This window comes from Lagenorhynchus albirostris, chromosome 12 (genome assembly GCF_949774975.1).
Source record: "Lagenorhynchus albirostris chromosome 12, mLagAlb1.1, whole genome shotgun sequence".
Classification (NCBI taxonomy): Eukaryota; Metazoa; Chordata; class Mammalia; order Artiodactyla; family Delphinidae; genus Lagenorhynchus; species Lagenorhynchus albirostris.
Window position 1 is genome coordinate 74,157,672 of NC_083106.1, and position 26,323 is coordinate 74,183,994.

The 26,323-nt window shown below is 43.8% G+C and overlaps 1 protein-coding gene across 1 annotated transcript in view; it reads right to left on the reverse strand.

Moving 5' to 3' along the window:
• Positions 1-26,323, reverse strand: part of SH3BGRL2 (SH3 domain binding glutamate rich protein like 2) — a 96,088-nt gene that overhangs the window by 50,431 nt on the left and 19,334 nt on the right. Inside the window, exons 3-4 of the mRNA XM_060167688.1 lie at positions 18,689-18,783; positions 3,572-3,895 (exon numbers count right to left, since the gene is read on the reverse strand). Coding sequence (XP_060023671.1) covers positions 3,572-3,895; positions 18,689-18,783 — 419 coding nt within the window. The remainder of the gene's footprint in view (positions 1-3,571; positions 3,896-18,688; positions 18,784-26,323) is intronic.

The window sequence follows — 26,323 nt, forward strand, 5'->3', positions numbered from 1 at the left end:
AAGCAGGATGGTAAAGCTTCTCCTGAAATCACACACCAGGGGTCTCTCCCTGTCAGACAGCACCTTGTTCCCTGGGGACAAAGGCTCCAGACAGCACGCCGGCTGCAGATCCTGAAGACATCTCTGGGATGTGGAGTACTCTGGAGTTTGTTAGCACCGGCTGCTTTCAAGGACTCAGAGTCTACTCCGTACTCAAAAGGTCCACAGGGGCCCCAGGTGCCTGTCCCCTCCCACCTAAGGTTCCTCCCTTTCCAGCCTGAACGAGATGGGCCCAGGCACTCTCTCCCGGGCTCCCCATCCAGCTCAGTCCCTCTCTGCCACCTGCCTGAGGCTCCCACATGCATATTTTATGATTTCTGGCACATTTCCTCCTTATCTGACATCCTGCAATGCATCCCTCCACCGCCTGTATAATTTCTATCTCTGGTAAAGAATGTTCCTGAAAGAGGCATGCGTCCTTGGGTTGTACTTTATTACTGGCGGTTTCACCTTTCCTATCTTATCGCCCCACCTGATCCCTACCTGAATTCCTGGAGGACAGAAACCACACCCTCTGCTCTCCTCCAATTCCCACGAGACCAAGGACAGGGCTAGGCAAGGAGCAGACCCTTAGAAAATGCTTGTTGAGCAAATAAAATAATGAATGAATGAAATAATCGACTGATTTCAATGTTTTTACATTAAAAAGTCATATCAATACATTTCCTGGATAAAGTTACCAAGACTTCCCCTTCTGGGTATACAACCAGAATAAATGAGATTTTAAAACGGCATTCCTATGACTACACTATTTTCTTAGGACTGAAATAAAGTGCCCTCCTCTATGATATGAATGACAGCAGCATGATTAGTTGCATAAGAAATCTGATTTTCCAGTAGCCGTAGCATAATAATGTGGCATTGCTTTTATTTCCTATAAAAGCTGATTTTACTTGGAGCTGGGGAAGAGAAAAGGGCAATCACCCCTTCTGTTAATTATTCTAACTACCACTGTTAGGTGTTGAAGCTGGAGAGTTCAGGCAAATCAGAACAAGATATGAGAGTTTTCCCCAGATAGATTGTTTAAATCTATTGTTGACTGGGGCAGAGCATCTTTTTTTGGAAATTCCTGGGACTTAGTTGGCCACGTCTACTTCTAGGCACATTCCTTCCTTGTGGTTTAATCCACTCCAGCTAAAACCAAACTGACTTGGAAATCACATTATTCATTCTCCCGTGCACTTGCTGGTCATGGTTGGTCACCGAACGAAGCAGAGCCAATGGTCAATGCAACACCGCTGGAGGGAAAACACAGCTGTGCCCTCACAGCTCAATACAGCATAATACCATAAGCCCTAGTGAGCCTCTTCTGCTCAACAGCTGACCTAAACAACTTCATTATCTCTTAGAAATCACCATTCTTGCATAGAAGCATAAACTTACCCTCACCCAAAGTACTGATGTTACCTAATTACAGAAAAACTCTGTACTGATACAGGAGATAAATTTACAATTGGAGGGACTCAATGACTGAGGGTTGTCTGAGACCCAAAAAGATCAGGTACTTTAAAATACATAATTAGCATTTATGGGCTGTACATATGGTATGTGATAACAGAGTATGTCTTCCAGCTGAAACCGTATCTTGTTGGAACACAGACTACCGGGTGTGTTAGTGAGGGGACCTGAGCCATCCCAGGAAAACACCAGAGGAAAAGAATAAATTCACTTTGATACTAACATGTATATTGCCAATGGGAAAGAAGTCATTATAAGGACTGATCCACATTTACCCAACTAATTAATTCAAAGCACTTTAAAGCTAGAGTGCAATGCTGAGTTATTCATCACAACCCTTCATTCTATGGACAAGAAACTCCAGCAGAGGTGAGGTACTTGAACCAACCTCACACCACTCGTCAGAGCCTTCCTCAAAACTGGGGTCTCTTAGGTCTAGCTTCATGCGCAAAACACCCAACATTAAATTTAAAAGTTAAAAAGGCACATCGCAGGCAGGCAATAAATATTTGTTCATGGAATTGAGGAAACAGAGATGTGGGGTTCCAGAACTCTCTTGATATACGACCTTCTTACAGGACAAGCCAAGTCATTACCGTAAGTTTGACTTGTCCAACATCGCTAGCGTAGGCTTCTTAACACATAAAGCATCCCTTTTTCAATCAATAAAATGCTATTGCAACAATTCTCGGAGCACGCAAGTTGATGGTGAAACCAAAAGCTTTGTAGCACTCTTAGGAAGAAGTGAATTGGAAAAAAATCTATCCATGAAACAGTATGGGTTTCCAAACACATGAAGTGCAGCTTCAGTGCAGACATCTAGAAAAGGCAGGTATGACTAAGCAGCCCCAAATAACAAGAAACACCAAAACTATCAGGAGTGTGGGGGACCAGGGCATGCCTGCATACAAAGATAAGTTGGAATTTCCCATCTATTGTAACTAATGCAAAAGGGGGCCTTTTTTTCTATTGTAGGGTAATTCCTTTTTAAATAAAAAACCTCAGTGTTGTGTTGCAAACAACATTTTCTTCCTTCCATCTCACCTGCTTCAGAAACAAATTTGGGGAAAACATGGTTGAGTTGCTGGGCCTGCAACCAACTGGCCAGACCAAATTTTAAGCTATCAGCATTGCACTTTCTGATGTATTTGAATCTGTATCTCACCAAAGAGCCTCTTAAATCTAGAGTTTTACTCTTAGCTAAGGTAACCAAATCTTAATAATCTAATCGTGTAGAACATATTGCTACCTGTCTTATTCAGTGGGCTATCAAGTATATTACTGAATTTTTCCCTAAAGTCTGACATCTAGCTATGTAACTTCTTCCTAAAAAAAAATTCAAGAATATCGACCAAACAAAACAGCTTAAAATAATGAAAGAGACCACAATTTATATATCCCCAAGATGAAACTGAGCACAGCATTACTGGAGAAAAGAAACCAAACGCACCACATTTTACATATAGATGTAAAAATATTTATAGTACCCGAGGCCAAAAAAAAAAAGGACAAAACAAAAACCCCTGGCACGACAGGACAAACCTGATTTACTGTTCTCTCTGCGCAGGTATAAAACTGAAGAAACGTGCTTGGTGGCGGGGCACAGCGGGTGGAGAGCAAGTTCTACTTAAACTTGTTCCATTCAGGAGCTAGGTTAGCAAACCAAGCAGCCTGACAAGCTCCCGTACAACACAGAACCGGGCTGAGTGTCCCAAATCGGCAAGAACTGACACCAAGGGAAGCGGGACCCCCGAAGCTCTCGGACCACCCATCCCCAAATCCCCGAGCCACTCAACTGGAGCTGGGGGCTTCCCGCCGACTCCATTTTCCTGTCTCCGTCTCAGGCCGTGCAGGGTGGGCACGTGGGTGAGTCCGGGGTCCCCCACCAACCTTGGCTCCCCGCCCTATTCATTGTCCGAGGATGATGGATCACCTGCCGGGCGCCGGCTCCCGCCGCCGGACGCGCAGCGCGCCGAGACGCACCGGGGCGGGCGCCGCGCGCCTCCCGCAGGATCGGCGCCCTGCTGCCCCTACCACGCAGACCCGGCCCGCGGCCGGTCCCCTACGTGCTCACCGCCACGAAGCCCGAGGAGGAGGCGATGAATACGCGGATGACCATCCTCTCGCCGCGCCGGGACTGACCGTCGGCCCCCCGGAGGCTCCGGGCTGGCGCGGACGCAAAGGCAGAACTCGGCTGAGAGCCTCCGCCACCGCCACCGCCACCGCCGGGCACAGCGCTCCGGTCTGGGAAGATCGCAGGGATCCGGAACCCTCCCGCCCGGTCTGCAGATAAAAGCTGAGAGCTTCCCAACCGCCGGCCAAGGTAGAGAGGGGGGGCAGAGGGGAGGGGAGGGAGCCGGCTGCGGGGCGTGATGGGAGTTGTAGTCTCCGCAGCTCCCTGGGATGGCGGTGGACTGAGCTCTTACCAACCGCCTCCTTGCTGCGCGTCGATGCCGGTCGCGCGCAGGTGGCTGGAAGGCCACCCGAGGCCGGGAAGAAGCTATGACGGGGGTGGCGAGGATCCTGGCGAGACGAAGGGGCAAAAAGAAAACTAGGCAAGAAGAGCTTGGTTCAAAGTCCGAGCTGGGGTTTCAGTGTTGTGGTTTACTGGTGTGGAGCATCCCCTCCCAGAAACGTCCACAGACTTAGTGGTGACGCGGAGACCCATCGTCTCCGGGTCTCCTGCCCGCCCAGCAAGCCCCAGCGACTCGCGGCCGGCGGGGTGGGGCGGGCCGGGCGCTCGGGGAAGTGGGGACGGTAAGGGCGGTGGGGACGCGCGCTCCTCTCTTTTCCCAGCGGCTCTGGAGGTGCGGAAAGGTGATTCTTTGCGGGGTAAATGAGAGGTTTTCTTTTTCGGTAGACGCTGAACATTAGAAACCCAGGTGAGAGCACAGCCGATATTTTATTTTTCTAGCAAAACTGTAATTGTAGCAGAAAAAATAAATACCAAGCGAAATTAGAATCGTACTATCAGCATCGGGAATCAGGACCCCGCCCGCCCCACCCCCTCCCCTACACAATGGCTTCGCCTCTGTGCACCTGATATTTACAGTTGAGCCAAATCTGTGCCTTTTTCAGACCTGCTGCACATTCCAGCGCAGTCTCCCAGGAGGATGCTGTTAAAATAAAAAGCTTCTATGTAGTTGCTAAGAGTTTAGGAATAGTTCTTCAGCAAGTGTTTTCTGTTTCACGAAAGCGCAAGCCTCTCGCAGCTCCGTGAAAATGAACCCGTTTTCCCTGCAGTACTGTATTTACTTTCTTCCTTGCAGCAGGGGAGTTTTAGCAGAGTTCTGGGAGCAATGTTAATTAATAGTTCTAGAAACAAAGAAATTAGATGATGAGGTCTCCGGCTCTTTGGTAAAATTCTTGCACAAACACTAATCGTTTTGGAGCATTTGTTTTTTAGAGCGATTTTGAATATTTCAAGTGTATAACCGTCCCTATTTATCAGAAGTCATGTCTGTAGTATTCCATTTTTTATTTAGTACAGTGACAGAAGATACAATGCTAATGGGACTTTATTTCTTCTTACTATTCAACAATTTTAACTATAAATTTTGCTGGCTGTAGATAATCTCTCTCTGCAGATTTAGTTTAATTTGGCCACCGTAAACGCGGAAATGAATGTTTATTACTTTTACAATAATTTTCTTAAAGGTAGATACCGTATTTCCTATATAAATGCAACTTTATAAAAGTCTCAATTTCTTTGGTTTGGAATTATTCAGCTTTGAGGATATGGTTAAACTCAACAAATGAGAACTCAGAGCCTGTGCTCTAACCGGTACCAGAGTGGGTGAAAAGCTGAATAAGTCATTTCCTCAGTCAGCAGAGCACCTGTTGTCTGCAAAACAAAAAGTCAGGTACAGAAATAGTGACAGAATGAGATACACTGTACCAGTAGAGTGTTGTATGGATATAAAGGAAAGCGAGGGAAAGGGTGGCCCTCTAGAAGAGACTTTAAAGGTGAGTAGAATTTCTGCTGGCAGATAGAAGGGATGCAGGATGGAAAATGCAGGGTCTATAGGAACAGCAAGGGGTCCATTTTGCTTCAGGAAGGAAATCAGGGTCCTAACAGGGGGCAATGCTGAAAATACAGCTTTGGTTGAATGCAGCAAGAGGCTCTCACCGGGTTGTCTGCCTAACTCCCTGCCTTTTTCTGGAATCTCTTCCTCAGCTTTGATCCAAGAGCTTGTAGGGGTGGTTTCCCAACACGCCCCTGGTTCATAGAGCAAGACCCAGAGCCCTGGCCACAGCTGATAGGTTGAGGGGTGAGCGTCTGAGCCAAGCAAGGCCAGGCAACATCTCTTCCCTAAGGATTTAAAATTAGGACTAGGGCTTCCCTGGCGGCACAGTGGTTGAGTATCTGCCTGCCAATGCAGGGGACAGGGGTTCAAGCCCTGGTCTGGGAAGATCCCACATGCCGCGGAGCAACTGGGCCCGTGCGCCACAACTACTGAGCTTGCGCGTCTGGAGCCTGTGCTCCGCAACATGAGAGGCCACGACAGTGAAAGGCCTGCGCACCGCGATGAAGAGTGGCCCCCACTCGCCGCAACTGGAGAAAGCCCTCGCACAGAAACGAAGACCCAACACAGCCAAAAATAAATAAATAAATAAATTTTTGAAAAAAAATAAAATAAAATTAGGACTGAGAGAGAGAGAGAGAACGCTTGAACTTCATCTTGTGACCTGGAAGCTCAGTGCTTTCAGAAGCCCTGTTCCAACGTGAGAACCACAGAAGCTGAGGAAGGTAGTCAACAGGAAGAGAACAACAAAGCAGGGGCGTGGAGGGCGATGGAGATGTTTCAGAGAATCCTCATAATGCTTTAGCCCAGGGGCCCTAAAACTCTGGCCTGTGTGTCAAATCCAGTTGGTTGTCTGTTTTGTAAATAAAGTTTTATTAGAACACAATAGTTTTCCTATTGTCTCTGGCAGAATGCCAGAAACCATATGGCCTGCAAAGCCTAGTACATTTACTCTGTAGCCCTTTTACAGAAGAAGTTTGCCAGTCCCTGTTTATGGCTCAGCCTGTTCCTGTATCCCTGCTCTGGAGGCCTGTGTCATAGTCCTGTAGTCAAATCATAAATTCGTCATCTTAACCTAAGTCACCCCAAATAGGTTTCTGTTTTGTGCAACCCAAAGTGCCTTAAGAAGGTTGTACTTAATTTGTAAGCATTCTGAGGAAGAAAAGGATATGATCAGAAGACTTCCCCGGTGCTGCAGTGGTTAAGAATCCACCTGCCAATGCAGGGGACACCGGTTCGAGCCCTGGTCCGGGAAGATCCCACATGCCGCGGAGCAACTAAGCCTGTGTGCCACAACTACTGAGCCTGTGAGCCACAACTACTGAAGCCCTCATGCCACAATTACTGAAGCCCGCGCACCTAGAGCCTGTGCTTGGCAACAAGAGAATCCACCACAATGAGAGGCCCGCGTACCGCCAGGAAGACCCAACACAGCCACAAAAAAAAACTATTTTAAACAAATTTGTTAAAACCAAGTCTTTAAAAAAAAAAAAAAAAGAACTGTACTTTGAGAAGATTACTCTGGTCATAGGTAGCTCTGTTTTTTGGACCCTCAGTGAAGAGGTTTATCCTTAAAGCTTGTATTCAGGACAAAGTGTTAGCAGTGCAGGAACCCACAGTAGCCAGTATAGAGTTGGGACCCAGAGAGTGACAGAGAGTAGAAAGCAATCTGGAACATAAGCTGAGTCCAAGATCACCACCAGGGTATCATAGCACAGAGAGGATTCCGTGCTGATCTGACAAGTCAAGTCTGCAGATAGAGCAGGTGGCTGAAACTTAAGACAGGAAATGGAGTAGGTCATTAGGCATCATGGAGGCTGCTCCTGCATTGCCTAGAAATCGATCCCTTTTACAAGTCGTGATAGAACATCTGGCGAGAGTGGGTTTTTTCCTTAGTTTTATTGACATGTAATTGATATATAACATTGTGTAAATGTAAGGTGTATAACGTCTCTTTTCCTGGCAGCTACACAATCCCGGCCAGAATATCTATGTAAGGCGCAGATAGTAAATCCTCTCCCTATAGGGGTCAGGCAGGTGACATAAATGAGAGAGGTGAGGTAGGTCCAAGTGCACATGTCTTCACCGAGAGGACTGTAGCAAACTGGACAACACTGCTCAAAAATACAGATTTTTGTCTAAAATATTCTCATCTTTCAATATTGACTCGCAAGTCCCATACAGCCCTAGGGTTCTCCAGGTTTCTCCCTCCAACGTAAATAAAGCTCTGAGCCTGGTGTTTGGCTCCAGTAAAGCCACAAGAAGCACCGGGTGTTATTATAATAATGGTTTGTTATCACTGCTGACCTTTATGAGAGCATTGCCAGCAGGAGGGCAGAGGCAGAAGCCACATCGCAGCGATAGCTAATGAGGCAGTAGAGGGAACGATCTAGTCTTTTCTAATTGGAAGTTGAGGAGTAATAAGAGAATGAACAAGGACAGAAGCTTGCAGGGGAGTCAGGGAACAGAAACATTCTTCTTTCAGGTTTATCTACAGATTAAATGAAGAGCTCTTTGAAACAGTCTGGAGTCCCCCAACTGTCCAGATTTTATTTTTAGAGTGGCATTGAATCTGATTGATAATTCTGTTTTGTCGGGGGTGCCTGTCCTTAACAGCACTTAATCCAAGACTGTCTAGCTCCCCAAGGATTTCACTTAAAAAAAACCCCACACATTTATTTATTTATTTTAGCTGTGCCGGATCTTTAGTTGCGGCATGCATGCGGGATCTAGTTCCCTGACCAGGGATTGAACCTGCGTCCCCTGCATTGGGAGTGCGGAGCTTACCCACTGGACCACCAGGGAAGTCCCAGGAATTTCTCTTTTTAAAGAATGTCAGTCACCACACCATGCGTGTAACATCCCTGCCCTAATCCAGGCAGTAGCTCCCCTGAAAGCTCAATGAGCACATTTGGCTGTTAGTAGGCGACAGATTTGTGGGAGTGGAGGTTATAAGCCAAAGGGCAGGAGTAGGGCAGGGATAGGTCAGAGTCGTTAAGGAACGGGCCTCTGAGTCAGACCTGGATTGATGTCCCAGCTCTATGAGCTTCCTTAGGCAGTTTAGGTAACTTTCCAATACCTCCCCTTCCGAGTTGTTGTTGGGGGCTTAGTGGAGAAGATGTAAGTAAAGTGCTATTCACACAGTGCCTGGGACACAGTTGGGACTCACAAAGTATTAGCTGTTACGAATCACGCAAAGTAAATCAAGGAATGGCCTTCATTTGCATAAAGCATATAAATCCTGTAAATATTTCTGTCTCATGTCTGTGATTTGAACTTGCTAAATAACAGGGATCTGGTTCGTATGAGCCTCTTGTCCAGTGCCATGTCCTGTTAAAGTACTTAAAATCTTTTTGATGTTAATGAAGTTTAGAGACCATACTTAAGAGAAAAGGAGTATTAGTGAAATGAAGCAGCAATAAAGGCAAGTAAGGCGGCTTGAATTTTGTAAGAAAATTCATTCGCTGCTTTTATGTGGCTTCATCAGGCCATTCTGTCTATTCTTAATAAAATAAAATCTTAATTGACAGAACCATACTAAGCAATCCCTGAACCGGATGGAACTTTCAGCCGTCATGTTTAAGAACTGGAGGCAAATCGTAAAGCAAGGAATTAGGCTTGAAACCAACATTCAGGACATATTCTTTTTTTTTTTTTTTAAATTGAAGTATAGTTGATTTGCAGTGTTGTATTAGTTTCAGGTTACAGCACAGTGATTCAGATATATATATATGTGTGTGTGTGTGTGTATATATATATTATATATATATATGTATATTCTTTTTCAGATTTTCTTCCCTTATAGGTTACTACAAAATGTTGAGTAGATTTCCCTGTGCTATACAGTAGGTAATCTATTTTACATACAGTAGTGTGTATATGTTAATCCCAAACTCCTAATTTGTCCATCCCCCACCCCCTTTCCTCTTCGGTAACCGTAAGTTTGTTTTCTATGCCTGTGAGTCTCTTTCTGTTTTGTAAATAAGTTCATTTGTATCTTTTTTTTTTTTAGATTCCACATATAAGTGATATCATGATATGATATTTGTCTTTCTCTTTCTGGCTTACTTCACTTAGTATGATAATCTCTGGGTCCATCCATGTTGCTGCAAATGGCATTATTTCATTCTTTTTTATGGCTGAGTAATATTCCATTGTATGTATATATACCACATCTTCTTTATCCATTTATCTGTTGATGGGCACTTGGGTTGCTTCCATGTCTTGGCTATTGTAGATAGTGTTGCAGTGAACATTGGGGTGCATATATCTTTTCGAATTATAGTTTTCTCCAGATATATGCTCAGGAGTGGGATTGCTGGGTCATATGGTAGTTCTATTTTTAATCTTTTAAGGAACCTCCACACTGTTCTCCATAGTGGCTGTACCAATTCACATTCCCACCAACAGTGTAGGAAGGTTCCTTTTTCTTCACACCAGGACATATTCTTGAATCAGTTCACATTCAATCCAATCAGTAGGGTTCCCTATCCTCTCTGACAGGAGAAAACACTTTCATTTCCCCAATACCTTATTCCCACTAGAATCTGAAAAAAGTTAGGAGGAGAGAGGTGAATGCACAAGCCATCTTGGAGCACTATATATATATATTGGAACTGTAACAAGGAAGCTTCGAGGTCTGCTGGTAACCACAGGAAGAGCTAAAAACCTTGCATGCAGTTAATTTCTTGCAGCTGTAGTCATTCAGTGTGTGTCACGTGCTATGCTAGATGCTGAGGACTCAGCACTGAATCAAACATAGTCCCTACTGTTGATCTCGGAGAGACAGCCGTCAGCGGTCCTGAAGAGAGATCTTAGTTCCTTGCCCAGGAGCTGAACCTGGGTAGCCTGGATGAAAACCGGGAATCCTAGCCACTAAACCATCAGGGGTTAGAGGCTAGAAGCAAAGTTCCCCTAGCTCTTACCCCCATTGAAAGCAAGAATGTTTCAAGGAGGCAAAAACTGTAAAAACAGGTACAAAGTTTATTATTAGAGACACAGCACATTGTATGGGAGAGCATACAGAAAAGCAGTTTATTTATTTAAGTTTATCTAAATCAGAAGCTAGGCATCCTCTCTAAGGAGGAGCCCAGTAAAGTGGTGATTTGAATCACTTACATAGGACAGTCCTTCTGAGTCTTTGTTTACCTTTGGCCAATTATCTTGTTTCTTTTTTCACACCTGACGAGTCCTAGGACCCTCCTTCCCTAAGATGGGTGAGCAACTTTTTGCCAAGATGGATCCCACCGCAGAGGCCTGTGGGTGCATGTCCACACTTATTATGGGGCAGTGCCCCCTCCCTTTTTAACCCCCAAGGAACCTTCCTGCGCATGTGCAGACAGGGAAGTGTTCCTTGGCCTCAGGAGTGGTCATCTTATCTCTTTACTTCAGCAGAGCTCAGCTTCTGCCACGAGCTTTGTCCTTGGAGTGTCTGGGTGAGAACAAAGCTTCAATTTTACTCTGCTTGACAAACACCAGTTGTCTGGCCCAGGGGCCCATCTATCTATTACCTCTCCCTCATGGAGATTATGGCTTCTCAGGAAGACGAAAACTCAACAAGAGTATGCTAGGTGCTTGAAGGAAAGGACTATTTTTATTGTTTTATTTTGTTTTTTAATCTTGTAGGACTCTCCTAATCAATTTTTTTGCAGATACATATATACACACACACGTGTGTGTGTGTGTGTGTGTGTGTGTGTGTGTGTACACATCTCCCCCTGCCCCCTCCAAGATTACATTCCAGATCAAGAGATGACGTCATCATAACAAGATAAAGGTTAAAAGTTGATATTGTTTAAATAGTTCTCGGCAAATTAGAGGAACTCCCAATACTCTACAATATTTTGATTATTAGTTCAGTACTTTATAAATGAATGCCATATTATAATAAACAAAAATTTACATTTAGGTTGTTGAATTTTGAAATTATTTTGATTCCTCATGAATACATTGCTAATGAGTTTTCAGTTCATTATAATTTCTCATTATGCTAGGCATAAAGCCATTTAGAATAATTGCAACAGAGCAAGTATAAGAAAAAGTTTATATATAGCTTCAATTAGAGTAGATGGAAAAGTCAGGTTAAGCAAATATAAAGTGATGTTGTTGTAGCAGTTATTACTTTTTATTATTGCTTTTCCTATGATTTTGAAGGGCCTACTCAATGGAAATGATGAACGTTTGCTTTTAGTACTTCTAAATACCTTGAGCTATAATGGTTTTGAGAAAAACAATGAGCTCTTCACCTTTAAATTTCTCCACTCTTTCCTAAAAAGTAAAATCAAAGGGCGACAAAAAATATAGAGCCCTTTATTAGGTTACCACTTCTTTTCCTCAGTTTTGCATCCATCTCTAGCCAGTTTATTCAGAGCAACTTAAATTGCAGCCATCACTCTATGTTGGTCTCCACTGCAATGAGAGCTGTCGGGTTTAAATAGCATCTTTTTAGAGGGAAGGCATTTTTGCATTAAGTGGAATCCCTTTTAACACCAAGGTCAGGGAATGAGACTTCTCTGTGAATGCACTCACTGTACTGGGAAGCTATGATCTGGCCCAGGTATCACTAAGTTTATGACAAAATGAAGGACTTAATAATGAAGCTCTAGTCCTTCTAGTGTTAATTGCTTTCTGGTTATAAACCAGACATATCTGAAAAACCCATTAAATTCTTCTTGCCCTGAAAACAATGTAGTGGGAATGCCTTATTTTACTTGAACCACAATTTACATTTCCCAGAACATGTAGCTTTTTATTTTTTTAAAGATTTTATTGGAGTATAGTTGATTTACAATGTTGTGTTAGTTTCAGATGTACAGCAGAATGATTCAGTTATACATATATTCGTTCTTTTTCAGATTCTTTTCCATTATAGGTTATTACAAGACATTGAGTACAGTTCCCTGTGCTATACAGGAGGCCCTGTTGGTTATCTATTTTATATTATAGTGTGTGTATGTTCATCCCAAGTTCCTGATTTATCCCCCTTCCACATTTCCCCTTTGGTGACCATAAGTTTGTTTTCAGTATCTGTGAGTCTGTTTCTGTTTTGTAGATAAGTTCATTTGTATCATTTTTTAAAATTAGATTCCACATATAAGTGAATCATATGATATTTGTCTTTGTCTGACTTACTTCACATAGTATGATAATCTCTAGGTCCATCCATGTTGCTGCAAATGGCATTATTCCATTCTTTTTTATGGCTGAGTAATATTCCATTGTATATATGTACTTCATCTTCTTTATCCATTCTTCTGTCGATGGACATTTAGGTTGCTTCCATGTCCTGGCTATTGTAAATAGTGCTGCAGTGAACATTGGGGTGTCTGTATCTTTTCTAATTTTGGTTTTCTCTGGATATATGCCCAGGAGTGGGATTGCTGGATCATATGGTGAACGTGTAGCTTTTAAAATCTTTTTTTTTAATTCATTTATTTTATTTATTTATTTTTAAATTTTGGCTGAGTTGGGTCTTCGTTGCTGCACGCGGGCTTTCTCTAGTTGCGGTGAGCGGGGGCTACTCTTTGTTGTGGTGCGTGGGCTTCTCATTGTCGTGGCTTCTCTTGTTGAGGAGCACAGGCTCTAGGTGTGTGGGCTTCAGTAGTTGTGGCACGTGGGCTCAGTAGTTGTGGCTCATGGGCTCTAGAGCTCAGGCTCCATAGTTGTGGCGCATGGGCTTAGTTGCTCCGCGGCAAGTGGGATCTTCCCAGGCCAGGGCTCGAACCCGTGTCCCTTGCATTGACAGGCAGATTCTTAACCACTGTGCCACCAGGGAAGCCCCGAACGTGTAGCTTTTTAAAAGCCAATCTGTTCAGTTCGGTTTATTTGTTTATTCGGTTTATTTGAGAGCACCTGCTCTCTATTAGCAACTTATCAAACTTCCTCTCTTAAGTAATGTGCATTTCTTTAAATGTTTAATAATTATTAAGAAATCATCTCTCAGGACCATAAAAATATGAATATGTCTTTGTAGTTCCTGAGATGCATAAATTGGATAGCTGTTCAGTAGAGGGGATATTATGTGATTTTAATTCCATACCGCTGGTATATATCAAATTCCTACTAGGTACCAGGCACTCTACTAGATGCTGGGTATATGAAGCTTCATAAAAGAGTATGTGCATTAGAGGTGGAATAAAACAGGTTTAGCACAAACTGAAGTCCTGGATAGAAGCACAAAGGCCAGTGAGTGGGTGGTTATGTGCGAACAGTGCAGAGACATGGAGTATGGGTCCTTGGAAAGGAATCTCTGTAGTATGATCTAAAGTTTACTTGCAATATGTGTCATGTCTGTTCCAGTTTTAGTAGAATAAGTAATATTTTTGGTACTTAAAAATCTCATCAGTGTCTATTTTCCTACAGTTTGCTACATTTTGCCTTTGTTCCTCAATCAAGCGTAACAACTGTGTATGTGGAGTCAAGGTTGAGGGTGGGAGGTGCTGAAGCCGACAGAATTCAGTGGTACTGAATAGCAGCCTATCAGCCCAAAACAGAAACAGGCTTCTTGTGTCCAAAATCCACTTCTGTTCCCATAACAGTTGACATACATGCAGCTGTAGGTTTGGCTAAATCTAACAAACTTGTGGCAGCAATCAGGACATTTGATGTGAAATATTACATAACAAGAAGAGGATAGGGAGGTGAATCCAGGTTTATCACCGCAATTCAGCAACGTCCTCAAAGCCCAGGACGCTTTCCACTTTCCAGTGCGCCATCTTCAGCATAGTGATGTTCCTCCTTGGGCTCGTTGCCTCATGGTTGCAAAGTGGCTGCCTCAGCCACAAGGATGGCATTGTCATACTATCATCCCAAGTAGGAAGAAAGAAGAGGGCAGTCAGAAAATATGCTTTCCTCTTATCACAGAGGAAAAGCTTTCCCAGAAGCCCCCCAGTGGGTTTCTCCCTAAAGCTCTTTGATCGGAACTGGGTCACATGGCCAAGGGAGGCTGGGAAAGTACATATCAGGAAGGAGAGTGCCAGAGGCAAGATGGGTTTAGGTCTTTATCCCCAAGGATTTTGGGGTGGAGGGTGGGCATATAGCCAACCCAAACTACCGGGGTTCTGCCAGGAAGGAAGACAGGGTGAGTGGCAAAAAACAGTAACTGTCATTTGCTCGGTGTGACCTTGGGTAAGTTAATTAGCATCCTTGCCTCAGTTTCCACAGCAAGAAAACTGAGATAATTATAAAATCCAATTCCTAGGCTTGGGGTAAGAATTAAACGGCATAACCCGTGCTAAGTGCTTGAATAAGGGCCTGGTACATGGTAAGCATGTGTAAATAATAGCTACTAATAAAAAGAGCCACTGTATTTCCCAAAGTTCTTGATTTACAACCCACCTCAGATTCTTTGGATAGCACCATGTGCAGAAGATACACAAGTGGAAAACATGGTTTCCAACCCTGAGAGGAGAGTTTTTTCCACCAGACATACGTCTGTAACATAGTTTAGACACTTTGTGCTCTTTTCCTGCAGTATCTTCCATTCCTCTCCTCTCTTCCCATTCTTTTCTTGCTTCTCTTCCTTACTTGCTCTCACTTCTACTCGTCTCTCTTCTTTGCCCACACATGCTCCTTTTCTCTCTCATGAGCCCCTTCCCTTCCTTTCAGGCCAGGAAATCATCATTGCTTTGCCACTGCTCCTGACTCCAAGGCTGAAAAGGATGTTGACCGTCACACAGGGCTCCAGATTCCTATGAGACAGTTATCCTCCAAAGACTAATAAGTGATCTATTCAGAGCTCAGTTAATTTATTCTGCGTGTGCTGAAGCTTAAGTAATTCACAAGCCAGGCGACAGTCATGCACCTAGCATGCGTGGATTAGATGATAAACACACGTCATTGCATTAGTTTCTTTTTGCCATATTACTCTCAAAGGTCAGAATAAAATTGTTGTAGGGAAAGGCAAAAAACTATTAATTTAACCAAAATGGTTTATCCACCTTTTTTTTTTAATGAATAGGGCAGAAGTAGGACAGATAACTTAAGAAATGAACTTTGAAAGAATATATTTTCAAAAGAATTACCCAGCAAGAAAGAAAGAACATTTGTTTATCTCAAAAAAAAAAAAAAAGGCAGAACCTGGCTCCTGTGAGACTGATGAATGGAACACAGCAGAAAAAGAAAAGGAGAGAATGTGTGTGTTAAGAGTTTTGGAGGGCTTCCCTGGTGGCGCAGTGGTTGAGAGTCCTCCTGCCGATGCAGGGGACATGGGTTCGTGCCCCGGTCCGCGAAGATCCCACATGCCGCGGAGCGGCTGGGCCCGTGAGCCATGGCCGCTGAGCCTGCGCGTCCGGAGCCTGTGCTCCGCAGCGGGAGAGGCCACAACAGTGAGAGGCCCCGTGTACCGCAAAAACAAAACAAAACAAAACAAAAATCAAACCAACAGATTGATAAAATCGTTGGTTACCTAGAGATAGAGAAGACAAGGGGATATGGATAAGTATAGTTGAATTCTTTAACTCTATTTTTATGTAATTTTGAATTTGAGCTACATAAATGCTCAAACATGTTTTACCTGTTCAAAACTAAAATTTACTCACAAAGAAAATAAAAGCAAACCAAATTTGAAATCAAACCAAAACAAGTTACTCTAACTATAGATCATATGGATGACATAATATATACAGAAAAATAGTTCTTTGGAGTGACATTGGAACACAATATTCTTATTGCCCATCTTTAGTTGAATATATTTGAAGGACAAAAAGAAATACCCCTTCAAAAAAAACATCTAAAATTCACCAAGTAATTTTCTGCTATTTGCATTTTAAATCTACTTTATGTCTATTGTAAACTATATCAAATTAGTAAATATGTAAATGTTATTAGAAACATATTTTTCTATGTAAGAGAAAAGAGGTACAATGTAAAATTTTAAAAGTTAAGAAAAGCCATGTAATATTAAATTTGAATTGAGAGTATCAGTATGAACTCATGATTTAAATACATTTCTTAGCTTTAGCCACTGAAAGAGCTTACAGGCAATGATAGTACAATGGCAATGAGTACAATAGCTCCCTGAGTACAGAGATCTTGGATTTCAAATACTGTTTTTCAATAAAAGATCCCAGCGTTCCTTGGAGAAATGGCTAATTCTGGATCTGGGGCGGGAAAGTACAAGGTGAGCCCAGGACCTTTTCTTGTGCCAAAAAGCAGGGAAGTGCTCAAAGAATGATGGGGACATCTCAAGGGATGCAGGAGCCAGCCAGCTTGAAGGAGCTTCCTCTGGCCAGATTTGGGGGCAATTTGAGCACCAAAAATGAGTGCAATTGATCATAAAAGTAGAGTTAATAAAAAAGCCACAAGTCTGTAGCACTGTTCAAAGAAAGACAGAAAAAAACCGATTTGCCACCATCAAAAGTGACCGTAGCAACTCCTTATTCTGAAAGTTAGCAAAGAGAAGGAGGCATTTACCCTTCCTTTTTAAAAGGAAATGTAATTCATCCCCAATAGGTAAGGAAAAGGTCTTGTTTATAGAGGTATGCCTGCAAAGAAAGGAAGGAGAAAAGAAAAACTTAGAAAATCACCAATTTGCAACTATGAATTGAACAATATATACAATTAAATATCAATGGATGTGTCTATTATCAAGTACGGAACAGATGATCCACACCCTGCCAAACAGATTTTCAAGAGAATCCCATCCTTACAATGGGAGAACCTGTGGGCTATCACTTTAGCCACGAGATCATATTTAGCGTCATATTCAACCTAGCATTGAGTCTCCTGACTGAAATGATATGAAGTACAAATCACCTATGACGTATCCCTGCCAAAGGTGTTTAACAGAATTCCAATCCAGTCTTTAGACCCAGCTTCCAGTTTACAGGAAAAATCAGGGGAGAGAGTTATGTAACACCACAAGGAAACAGAGAAATCCGGAATATGGGTTATTCTACCAGACTTTGGCCTGGACTCTTCTAAGAAAAGTCCATGTCATAAAACAAAACAAACATAGCAAAGTTTGAGGGGCTGTTCTTGTTTAACTTGCTTACCCAAATACAATGAGTGAAACTTGATTGGATCTGGGTTCAAAAACACAGGCAAAAGCTACAAACGCAATTGGGGACAAGGAAATTTTAATCTGGACTGGCTATTAAACTTGGATATAAATATGGAACTATTGTTAATTTTCTTAGGTGTGATAATGGTTTATGCTTATATAAGAAAATATTGTTATTCTTAAGGAGATGCAGGATGAAATATTTAGGGGTGAAATCTTGAGATGTCCATTACTTCATTTCAAAACTTCATATAGATGATAGATAGCTTGGTAGAGAGATAGATAGGTATGGAAGAACCAAATATGTCAAAATTTTAATAACTGTTGAATCAAGGTTTTGATATTTCTCATAATCAAAAGTTGGGTGAAAATTCATATTTGAATTGAATAGAGTAAGAGACAATGTCTGACCCTTAGTAAATAGATACTCCATGCATTTTCTTTTTGCTTCCCTGGGTCACTGAACAGAGCTTCCCAAAGTGACAAAGGCAGCATGTGAGAGGTGGAAGGGATCGTGGAGATCATCTGTCCAACCCCCTAATGTGACCATCAGGAAGACGAGGTCTGGTCCCTGAGTGCCAGTGGCTGGTGAAGATTTAGGACCACCTCCTTGAAGCTTTGTCGTTCTTCCCAGTGAAAGAATGAGCTCTGGGGCTTCCCTGGTGGCGCAGTGGTTCAGAGTCCGCCTGCCGATGCAGGGGACGTGGGTTCGTGCCCTGGTCCGGGAAGATCCTACGTGCCGCGAAGCGGCTGGGCCCGTGAGCCATGGCCGCTGAGCCTGCGCGTCCGGAGCCTGTGCTCCGCAACGGGAGGGGCCACAGCAGGGAGAGGCCCGCGTACCGCAAAAAAAAAAAAAAAGAATGAGCTCTGGAATCAGGAAGTCGTGGATGCCAAGACCCCGTGTGATCTCAGGCAAGTCACTTGACATCCCTGAGGTGTATCTTCTGCTCACATCCTCCTAACAGGATAATAGTCTAGTCTCACATAGTCATCACGAGGATGGAGTGAGAAAAATGTGTACGAAGAACCTTGGGTAGAACTGTCACAGAGCTGAGAATCCCAGCAAACGCTGGTTCTTATTATTCTTGCCTCTCACTCCTCAGCGCCCTCCGTGTCTCTCCTTTCCCTGCCTTTTGCTACAGTCGCCCTTCAGCATACGTCTCACCTGGGCTTTCAAGGGCAAGGCCGGGTGCAGCATCACAGTTCCGGTGGGCTCCTGCGTCTCTCCGTGGCTGTATGTGCCCTGCCATCTGTCCTGAGCTGCACGGTGACATTGTGCCAAGGAAACGTCCTTAACAGCTCTTTGGGCCTCCTGCTTACCAGCACGGCCAAAGAAGGTGGCTTCAGCCCACATGCTTATAAAATAAAACCGTGAAGAAATCATGGGTGGCTTAAAACAGATTTTGTAAAAAGAAATATAAGATGTGAAGAAAAATATAAATCCAGAAATCCTTTGATGGGTACAGTTTGTTGTGTGCTGTAGCTCACAAACAGGGGGAGACAGTGGCTCTTTTTTTTTTTAATATCTTGATCCTCATTAATTTATTTTCAGATATGTTTTAACAAAGATACTATTTTTCCTATATCATTCATAATTCTCCCAAAGAGCAGAACACAGAGCATAGAGCATCCAGTTCTCTATGTAAGAGAGCATACATATATGTACAGTCAAAATTAAAATTGATATCTCTCTTAATAAATTTAAAAATATAACGCTAGAGCTTGCCAAACTTTTTGAAATGATTATGGCATTGACTTAACGATATCTTATGATATTTACATCCATATCAGTCCTAAGAAATGTTTTGCATGTGCACATCCCTGTAAGTAAGCACTTGGAAGAAACATGAGTGTAACACTCCTGTTTCTTATTTAGCAAGATAAGTACCATACTTGGAAGTATCAGCAATTGAATCCACGCAAGAGGAAGGCTATTGTCATTGAAGCTAAACTGTGCTACCACCGAGGTCTTAATTCTTCCCCTCAAGACAAAAAGAAAACAACGGACTTTACTTTGCAGACAAAGTAAAGTTACCTGCCACATGATACAATCACCCAACCCCTAAGTTTGTTGTTTTTTTTAAATTGAGACAATGGTTCTTGAAGTCAAAATAAATAACCACAACTTGTGGAGTGTTTAATAGGTATCAGTTACTGCACTGGGCATTTTGCAGGTGTGATCACGCTTAATCCTCATGGCAGCTCTTTTAAGAGAGATATTATTCCCCTTTTACAGACGTGGACATGCAAGCTCAGAGAGATGAAGTGATTTGTCCAGTAAGCTGAAGAGCCTCATCTGCATCTGGGCCCCATGCCAAAGCCTGCACTTTTATTAACCAATAAACTCCACCAGCTGCAGAGTCATCCTGCCCAGAAGTGGCCTCACGGAGGTCACCGTAGCAATAAGGTCCACTCAGCTGGACTCTAACCTTTATTTTTTCTAAGCACATCAGCCAGGGAGGACAGTCCAGGTGTAAACTCATGACCTAGTTAGTCTAGGCCTTCTTGCGAATTGTCTGAAACCCAAGCCTCATTTGAGCCCCTTGCCCTCACCCCAGGAAGACGTGATCCCCTCTGTGGAGGTCCCGAAGTTAAAGCAACCATGGGCCTCATGGCCTCCCGAGCAGTGGGGCGGCACCCAAGCAACCCAAGAATGTCTGAGTGCTGGTACCGAGGCCACCATCCCCTGTGGACATTAATAACGAGTCCTCCGGGCTGCCTCGGCCAGAGCCCGAGTCAGTCCCTTGTACAAGCAATCTTTAGGCTGAGCCCTGAGAGGGGACCAGGACTGGAACACCCTCCCAGGGAGTGAACTTCCAGGCCCCCTTGGATCACTTCTAGGGCTCTTTGTGTTTCTGCTGCCGGAGTCCCACCAAATCAGAAAGTGGTTTTAGCCCTCCTCTGCTCCATGGACCTGCCTGCTACCTCTCCTGGGTTACAATCCCAGCCCTTCCTAAAAACTGCCCTTTCCCTCTCCTGTGGCCGCTGACCTCCATGACCCAGGAAATGCATACTTCATTTCCATCAACAGACCTGACTCAGGGCTTATCTCAGTTTCAATCAGAGCTTTTTCTGTACAGTGTACCAGTTAGGTACTCAGAAGCTCCCCCGAATCCTTCCTGGAACTAGTTGGGTGAGGAAGTAAGTATCTACTAGGTGCAAAGCTCTGCGGTAGGTTCAGGTCAGAGAGGGGGATGCTTACCACCCAGCAGAGGGTGAGCAAGTCAGAGAACATGACAGCGTGAGGCCCGGTGCAAATGCTGTAGGAACAAGAGTTGGAAAACAATAGAAGACGAAAAACCTCTGGCTGTCAGGGCTGAAGAAAGATTTCAAGGAGGCCATAGCATTTTACAGCATTTTGGAGCCCCAGACACTGTGTGCCGGGGAACAAAAACAAAATTCGTATCTCGCCCACCTTATCTCTTGCCTTACCCATGCATGCATCCTGCATTCCAGCCAGGCTGAACCGTTTGCTTGACCCATAATGTTGTCTATCAATTTTCACCTCCAACTCTTTGCTCTTTCTACCTGGATCACCTCCTTCCCATCCACAGTCTCCAACTGGCTAAATCTAATCACGTTTCAAGACTCATGTCAGGGGTCATCATTTCCAGAATGTTCTCCATGAGGTCCCCCCTAAGAGACTCCCACAGCAGCATGTGTCTCTCTTTATCATTGATGGTTATTAGCATGGCTTCTGGAGCCAGGGTATCTGGCTGTGATTCCTGGCTCTGACACTTACCAGCTAAATTGCCTTTACCTGTTTAAGAGGGCTGAGTTCGTACCCACATAGCACGTAGAATAGTGCCTGGTCATAAGAAGCACCAAACAGATGTTAACTATTATTAACTACTATGATTCTGCCACCAGCAGCAGCATGGCGTATATCACCCTGGATTTTAGTTCTTTATTTGTCGGTCTGTCCCAAGATGAGGATCTTCTTGAGCACAGGATTGTGTATTATATACCTTGGTATCTTCCACTCCTCATGGATTCCCTTGCACATTAGTAGCATTTAATTAATTCTTGCTGGGATTGGAGATGGGTGACTGGAGAAATGAGATGAATCTGGGCAATTCCATAGGATAAGACCTGGGAACAGTGTCTAGTGCTGGTACGGTCTAAGGCATGACCTTGTTTCAGGTGATGCAGTTACAATGGGGGTCATCAGAGTCAAGGGAGCATAGAACTGTGAATCCTGATGTTGGATCGTCCAGATGGGTTTTCTCATCACCAGGGCTGCTATCAGGAAGTGCAAGGATGTCCTAGGAAGACAGGAAGTCCAGGGATGGGATGCTTGCTTCAGATGGGAATGTGGCAAGGGTTGGAAAGATGCTGGTACAAGGGAGGAGAGAAGGTATGGCATTAAGAGGAGAGATTGCCTCTCCTCTGCTCTCCACCCACTACATCCTCAGTGCCCTGGCCACCAGTAGTTGAAAACATAGACTTTGTTTGTTAGCTGCCTATTTGAAATGCTTCTTGGGCTCCCACAGCTTGTGGAGTTTGTGTGAGCACACGTGTGTGTGAGCACACACAGAGCTTCATGTTGGCGCACTGGCTCACTCACCTCTACCCCCCCTACTCCCTTATCCTTACTGACCTCCCCTACATCCTCTTTCAGCCCTACATCCTCTTTCAGCCCTCTTTGCCTTTGAATTTGCTGTTCTCTCAATCTATTTGCTATGCGACCTTGGATAAGTTACGTCATTTTTCTGGGCTTTCTTTTTTTTCCTCCGAATAACATGGAGAGGTCGAACTGTCATCTCTATAGCAGTATTTTTAAAACTTCAGGTCATGACCCATTAATGGATCAAGAAACCAAGTTAATAGGTCCAACAGATATTAAAATGTGAAATAGAATAAATACAAATAATAATGTGAAATAGAATAGAATATGTATTTGTGTGTGTGTGTGTGTGTGTGTGTGTGTGTGTGTGTGTGTGCGCGAGAGAGAGAGACCTGGGTCATATGTAAATGTATTTCTTACTTACGGTCCAAAAAGATTGAAAGCACAATGCATTAGATCCTCTCAGCTTTAAAATTCAAAATGTGTAGAGTATTTCCAAATTTTCTATGCAACTCTGAGAATGGAAATGAACAGAAACATTTCATTTTTAAGGAAGAGATACTCATGACAATAGCCAGCCACTTCGGGTTGTGCTGACAAGACAGCACAGCCTCCGCTTCTTCAATTCAAGAAATTGTTCACAATAGTGTGATGGCAGGTACGGTACCAGATTTCTAGGGTAGCATAGTATTTAGCTCAGAACGTCATGCTGAGGGATTCGGAGGAAGCCCTCTGGCTGCCCTCTGGCTGCAGTTCCATACTGAACACAGAGCATCGTACGGTAGGTAATACTTCCCTCCTTGACTGCGTAAAATTCCACCATTACCAATCTCGTGCTGTGTGGTGATCACCCCTTCTAAAGATCCTGAGAGGGTTACACGCTAATAACATAACATATGAGAGTGAGCTTTATCGTGAAGGGCTAGAGCCTGGCGTTTTGTTAAGGTTCTGAGTTTGACGCTCACAGGAAAGACAAACTCAAGTCCCAGCTCTGATGTGCAAGATCTGGTCCCCTTTCAGTGAGCGTCTTTTGAGCATCTATTAATTTAACCATGTAAGTCTGTTTTTCCTTCTGTAATGCAAAGAGACTTAATTAGAACTTCTCTGCGGTTCCTTCTGTATACACTTCCCTCATGCACTGAGATCCCATGGTGCTAGGGCCTTTATACACTTTCTCCTTTTTTCGAATACTAACCCCTTGACAGAGGTATTTTTATGCCTGGTTTTTGGATGTAGTATGGAGAGTTAAGTGTCAGGTCCCAGGTCACATGACTTGAAACCGACTCTGGTCTCTGCCTCCAAAGCCTTTGCTCTTCCTGTTATACTCGTGGTTTTTGAACACTGGTCCCCTCAGGCTTGCTTGGAGGGCGGCAGCCCTGGCCCTACCCAAGCTTACTGACTCAGAACCCAGCCCGGTGGACAGCTTCCCAGGCAGTTTCGGTGAGTCTCAGAGTTTGAGGACCATAGCATTAAACAAAATGTAAAAAAGCCTGTAACAAAAATAGTCTGACACACTTTAGTCCAGATGAGCTGATCAGGGGCCTTTCCTGAGAGACCACAGCACCTGACATGTACAGCACAGTTTCTAATGGACAGGCGCTATGCCGGGTTCTTTACGTGAGTCCATTTCATTGCAGTCACGTTAGGAAGTGAGTGACTCCACATTTCCACGTTTTAAAGGCGAGAACTCTGAGGCTGAGGAATTTGCTGAGGTCATGGAGCCAGTAAGTGGCAGAGCCACGAACCAGGCAATGTGACTCCACTGTCCCCGCCGGCAACAAGGCAACGACCTGTTCCTCAGGCAAGAAAAGAGGCCAGGCAGCACAAGGGAACAGGGAAGTAGGAAGACAGGACAGAGTAAGAAATGGGTCTGAGAAGGAAGCCCCGGGGCTACTGACGATGAATACTCTTTATTTTAGTGTTTTCTATAAGAGCCTTCATGAGAGAGTTAGAAGAACCAGATACATTATGTAGTGTTTATTACGAAGCAAAATGAGGAAAGCAACATTTGCAACATTTCCATTTCCAATTTCTGGTTAAAAGAGGTGGCTTTATCATCAAGGAAGAAATCAGAACTCAGAGTATGACTATAGGACCCAAAACAAGCTCTGCATCACCCCCCAAACTTCCCAAAGGGTTTCAGCAAAGCACTTTTAAATGCAAGGTAAGGGAGGGGCGGGGTTACTTGTTGCAGACTTCTTGGTGCCAGGATCCTTTGTTGTTGCAGCTTGTCCACCACGTCAGGTCACCATGTTCCTATAAACCTCCAACAAAAGAAATGTTTTTCTCCATTCTGCAACTTTTTATCTTTATAGGAATGGAAAAACGTTATACTCTTAAAGGTCAGAGACTTGAGAATAGGCTCTTCTGTACATACCAGGCTATAGGCAACGTTCTTTTACAAAAGGTGCAGAGCCAGCATGACTAAGCACAGGCTGCAAAGCACAAAGCTTAAAGAAAAAGAAACAGGTCTAATAAGGAGTCAGATTTGTTCTTCCCTGTTACAGGAGTGCATAGCAATACCTACTTCATAGCGCTGCTAAAAGGATCAAACCACATTAAATATTTGGACCTGCCATGGGAACAACAGAACACTTGACAAATGTTCAAGGACATTATTATCAGTAAGAAGTTTCTTCATCATCATTTGTCTGTCAAGTACCCACTGTTCACTCAGCACTGACGAAGCATGGGTAAAGAAACTAATTCATGGTGACACAGCCATAGAGACCAGGAGTGACACAGCCAGAGACTATCAGTACCCCATTTGTGCATGGTTCTTGTCAGTTCAATAAGTGCCTTCTTAATACTGCAGATGAAAAACTACAGGGTTAGGGAGGTTAAATAAACTGCCCGGCCTTGTATTTTTTTTATTTTTTTAATTTATTTTTTAAAATATTTATTTAATTATTCTGGCTGTGCCAGGTCTTAGTTGCAGCACACAGGATCTTCACTGCGGCATGCAGATCTTTCAGTTGCAGTGTGCAGACTCTTACTTGTGGCATGCATGTGGGATCTAGTGCCCTGACCAGGGATTGAACCTGAGCCCCCTGCATTGGGAGCACGGAGTCTTACCTACTGGACCACCAGGGAAGCCCCTTGTATGTCTTTTAAAAGGCAGAACAAAAAGCAGGAAAGCACTTATTCTGGTGCCGAGAGCACTGGCTCCAGATGAATGTGATATTTTTTTGGTAAAATACAAAGGATAGAGTAGAATCCCGTTCGTTATTACTTCTGATCAGTGTAAATCAAAATTAAAGTTCAGGATGGTGTGAGAATAGAAAGCCACTTGTCTTAGTCTGTTTGGGCTGCTATAACAAAATACCGTAGACTGGGTACCTTATAAACAACAGAGATTTATTTCTCACGGTCCTGGAGGCTGGGAGCCTGAGGTCAGGTGTCAGCAGGGTCAGGTGAGGACCCGCTTCTGGGTCACAGACTTCTCACTGTGCCCTCACGTGGTGGAAGGGGCTAGGGAGTTCTGTGGCGTCTCTTTTATAGAAGAATTAATCCTGTCTGTGAGAGTTTTATCCTCATGACCTAATTACCTCCCCAAGGCCCCACCTTCTAATACCATCATCGGCGGGGATTAGGGTTTCAACATGTGGATTTGGGGCAGGGGGAAACAAACATTCAGACCATAGCACTATCTATGCTTGCTGAAACGATTCTGTCCACAAATGCATTTATACAAGAAATATTGGGGGTTTTTCTATAACCTTTTAAAAAATATTTATTTATTTACTTATTTGCCTGCACCGGGTCTTCGTTGTGGTACGCGGGATCTTCGTTGCACCCTGCAGGATCTTTAGTTGCAGCATGCGAACTCTTAGTTGCGGCATGTGGGATCTAGTTCCCTGACCAGGGATTGAACCCAGGCCCTCTGCGTTGGGAACACTGAGTCTCAGCCATTGGACCACCAGGGAAGTCCCTCTTTTTCTATAATCTGTTCATCAACTTAATCTCTACTTCAGGCCTCTACCCAAACAGACCTGGGCTTCATTTAGTCAGTATTGGGGCCCTTCCTCTCCCACCATTGCCTTCGAGTCTGGGAGGGAGGCTCACAGAGTGCTAAAAATGATGAAAAGTTCTCCGAATAATGGTCTTTGAAGACCTCTCTGTCTGTCTTAGGCGACTTGGGCTGCTGTAACAAAATACCATAGACTGGGTGGCTTAAACTCCGGATGTTTATTTCTCAAAGTTCTACAGGCTGGGAAGTCCAAGATCAAAGTG